The sequence below is a fragment of the Lolium perenne genome, chromosome 4 (assembly GCF_019359855.2).
Source record: "Lolium perenne isolate Kyuss_39 chromosome 4, Kyuss_2.0, whole genome shotgun sequence".
In the NCBI taxonomy this organism is placed as follows: Eukaryota; Viridiplantae; Streptophyta; class Magnoliopsida; order Poales; family Poaceae; genus Lolium; species Lolium perenne.
The window spans coordinates 160,747,132-160,751,202 of NC_067247.2; the positions used below are offsets into that span (position 1 = coordinate 160,747,132).

The following is a 4,071-nucleotide window of genomic DNA, read 5'->3' on the forward strand; positions in this document are numbered from 1 at the left end:
ACTGGCTTGATCTCCCCTGCGCTGTGCAGGAGGAATCTACCCTGGGAATACGTTTACGGCCCTGCTTCTTGAGCTGACTGTTGTTTGTGGAAAGACCTGTGGTGGAATATATGGAAGATTGGGTGGAACACCGAAAATGCTAGAGTTATGGACATCAGGTTAGGGCATGTACAATGGTAGGGAAGACGTACTTCTCTTAGTAGTTCATGTCATCTAGAGAGGATGATAAATATAATGGGGACAATGCATTATCTCTTATTGTCATCTCTTGCAATAAATGATAATTAATTATTTTTAATAGTGAATTATGTGTGTAAATAGAATGGAAAAAATAGCCTTCTCTTATTTCATAAGAGATCATCTCTTAGCTAAGGAAATACAATCTTCTCTTCCTTTATTCTTTCTCCGCCAACTAAGTAAAAATCTAATATGGCAAGCGTAAGAAAAAGCTGACATCACCCCATTAATTCGTTTACGGAATGATGTGGAAGCCAGTGGTTTGTGCGTGGGTGGTTTCCTTCCTTGATTTCAGGGTGGGTATGCCCATAACTTCTCTCCACGTATACGCGTAAGTGAGATTTTGTAGAAACCTCCCCGTTACTTCCAAGTCTCACGTATTCTGGGTACTCCCAAGTTCAAAAGCCACATCATAGATGTCATAAAAATTTCCAAGAAAATGCTACACCACGGACGGTACATGTGTCAATAATGTCACAAGAGTTGGAAGCGAAATTCCAAACACAACTTGTGTGTGTGTGTGTGTTTTTTTAGCGAACACAACTCGTGTGCTTGTGACGCAAAAGAGGACTCGTCACCTTTGGAGAATAGGGCCCAATCTGGAGAGGGGCGGAATGTTAGGCAAACCCTACACACCGATTAGGTCGGTGCGTATCGCGCGCCGCACACCCCGTGCACGGTACGGACCGGCCCAGTTATGCTTCCTCTTTTTTCGTTTTTTATTTTATTTTATTTTATTTTCTGTTTCTTTTTTCCTTTTTTTATTTTCTTTTTCTGTTGTTCTTTTTCCTATTTCTTTTTTGTTACTTTTATTTTTCAGATTTGAAAAATAGAAAGATTTTAAAAATGTTCAAATTTTAAAAAATTCAAATCTAAAAATGTTCAAATTCGGGAAATATTAAAACTAAAAACTGGTCAATCTTAAAAAAATATTCAAATTTTTAAAAATATTTTGTTCGGATTAAAAATGTTAATCTCAAAATTTGTCCATGTTTTTTTTAAAATTTAAAAACAAATTTTAAAAAGATGTCTTTTTGTAAAATGTTTAGATTAGAAAATCTAGATTTTTAAAAAAAATTCTGACATTTAGTTTAGAAAAAGAAAAAATAACAGAGTAAGAAACGAAACAAGTAAAATGGGTCGGCCCAATAGCACCACTGGGTGTGCGGCTCGGACAAGTCGCCAACTAGGTCGAGGCATAGGACCTCGCGAATGTTGACCCTAATGCACGCTCAACAACCATGCGGGAGCAATCTGTCGCCTAAAGGCATTCCCGACTGGGTCAGCCCATTAATCCAATCGCTCGCTCAAAAGAATTATAGTCTGCATAAGAAATTAAGAATACAATCCGAGTCATAGCCAAGTGGTTCTAGCAAAGCTTAACCACATTAGAGACCCGAGTTTTGATCCACAATTTTTATGTATTGTCTCCATTTTCGAGTACCTGCAGGAGATCTACGCGTATTTATATTAAGATGAAAAGCAGTGAAAGGGCATACAAGGAAGCCACCTGATCCTAGGGCACCACAGACGGCGCAGTATCACACACACACATAAACCTTGACCTAGTGCACATCTCGCACACGCCTACCTCTACACACAACTTAGGAATTTCAAGTGTCCAAGACCGAGCTCAAAAAGATCTAGGAGGAGGTCTCCTTGACATCGAAAACCCTGGCGTTGCGCTCTAGCCAAAGCGCCCGAAGGACCAGGATGATCATGGAGTTAGAATCCTTCCTCTGGTTGGCAGGCAGGGCCCTAACCGCTTGAGGCCACCAATCACCAATGCCCGCCGACGGCAAAGGCAGATGGACACGAGCACCCACCGTCACTCTAGTCCACACTCTAAGAGCGTAAGGGCAGAGTGGAGAGATGTGGTATAGGGTCTCACCCTCGTTGTCGTAGAGGGGGCAGGTGACATGAGATGCTAGACCATGCCGGGCGAGGCGATCTACCGTCCAACAGCGACTCCGAAGAGGTAGCCACGCATGAAACTTGTACGCCAGCGGCGCATATGGATTCCATATGTTGGCCAAGCCGGCCAGCACCACGGGCCCCTCGAAAAGGGCCCGATAGGCAGTCTTGGAGGAGAATGCGGCCATCGGGCATCCATTTACACCTAACGACGTTGCTGCAACCCCCTAGATGGAGCACGCCGATAGCATCCCACAAGTGGATAAACTACACGATCATCGACCAAGAGCTCACCGGCGATGCCCTTCTTCCACGCATGCTCATTCATGCCCTAATTGACATGTCTCATTTTCTGGTATCTCAGCTTTACCATGGCCAGGGCAGTTGCGGCGGTGTTGAGTATCCCAATCCCCGTATCCTCCTAGAACAAAAGGGAGGCACCATCCCCCACTGTGACGTTCACTGACGCATTGAAGAGGGTAATGGCATCCAGCGTTGCCACAAGGTCCATGGCGGCCCATGCCTTCTCACGGTCTATCTTTGAAATCCAAACCCATTTGGCGCGAAGGGCCGTGTTAAGAAGCTTCAGGTTATGGAAACCCATCCCACCAAGATCTTTCGGCATGCACACTAGGTGCTAGGCAACCTTGCAACTCCGTCGCTTGCTTCGTGCTGACCAACCCACAGGAAGCTGCAGCGCAGCTTGTCCATGTCTTGGAAGAACCAGGGCTCCAGGTCAACAGCAAGCAGCTGGTAAACCACGGACACCGTCATGATCGCATGCACATAAGCAACACACTCCTATTTGTACATCAGCAATGCCTTCCAGTGCATAAGCTTATTGCCCAGCTTATCGAGCACCTATTGGAGATCACCCTTCTGTAGTCGCGGAATGGAGAGGGGAAGACCAAGGTAGGTGCAGGGGAGAGTCGAGAGAGGGCACTCTAGCCTGGGGCGATCTCTTTGAGGGACACCTCCTCGCAGCGGATCGGCGCAGTCACGCTTTTGGCCAAGATTACGCAAAGCCCCGATGCCCACCCAAAATAGTCAAGCAGCTCACGCACAACTCGCACTTCTGGATCTGTAGGCCCGAGGAACACCAGCACACCGTCGACGTAGAGAGACACACGATGCTTGACACCGACGGTGGCTAACCTCGTCAGGACACCACGTTGGACCACCACGTTAAACATCCTTCCGAGCACATCCATGACAAGAATGAAGAGCAGGGTCAATAGAGGGTTGCCCTGCTATAGGCCGCGGTCATGGAAAAAGTGTTGGAGGTATGCCCGAGAGACAATAATAAAGTGGTTATTGTTATATCTTAGTGTTCATGATAAATGTTTACATCCCATGCTAGAATTGTATTAAGTGGAAACATTGATACATGTGTGTTTTGTAAACAAACCAGAGTCCCTAGTAAGCCTCTCGTTTAAACTAGCTTGTTGATTAATTGATAATCAAGGTTTCCTGATCATGAACATTGGATGTTGTTAATAACAAGATCATGTCATTAGGAGAATGACATGATGGACACACGCCCATAGTAAGCATAGCAATAAGATCAAGTCAGTAAAGTCCATTTTATTGTAGCTTTGAAATACATGTAACCTAATCCTTCGACCATGAGATCATATTGATCACCAACACCAGAGGGATGCTTTGATGACATCATACACCACTTTGTAATTGTGTGGTTATAAAGATGGCATTGGGTATTCTGAAAGTATGAGTTGAAGTGCATGGATCAAGAGTGGGATTTATCCTTCCAAATGACGGATAGATATACTCTGGGCCCTCTCGGTGTAATGTCATCCAATTAGTATGAAAGCATGTGACTAGGTCATAAGGGATGTCATATCACGGTATGAGTAAAGAGTACTTATCGGTAACAATGTTGAACTAGGTATGGAGTTACCG

General features: G+C 44.7%; 1 protein-coding gene across 1 annotated transcript; it reads right to left on the bottom strand.

The window, feature by feature from the left end:
* Positions 1–1,880: 1,880 nt before the first annotated feature.
* On the bottom strand, positions 1,881–2,339 carry LOC139839179 (uncharacterized). Its single transcript, XM_071829227.1, has one exon. It carries the CDS (start codon positions 2,337–2,339, stop codon positions 1,881–1,883), a length of 459 nt encoding a protein of 152 aa, XP_071685328.1.
* Positions 2,340–4,071: the final 1,732 nt, after the last annotated feature.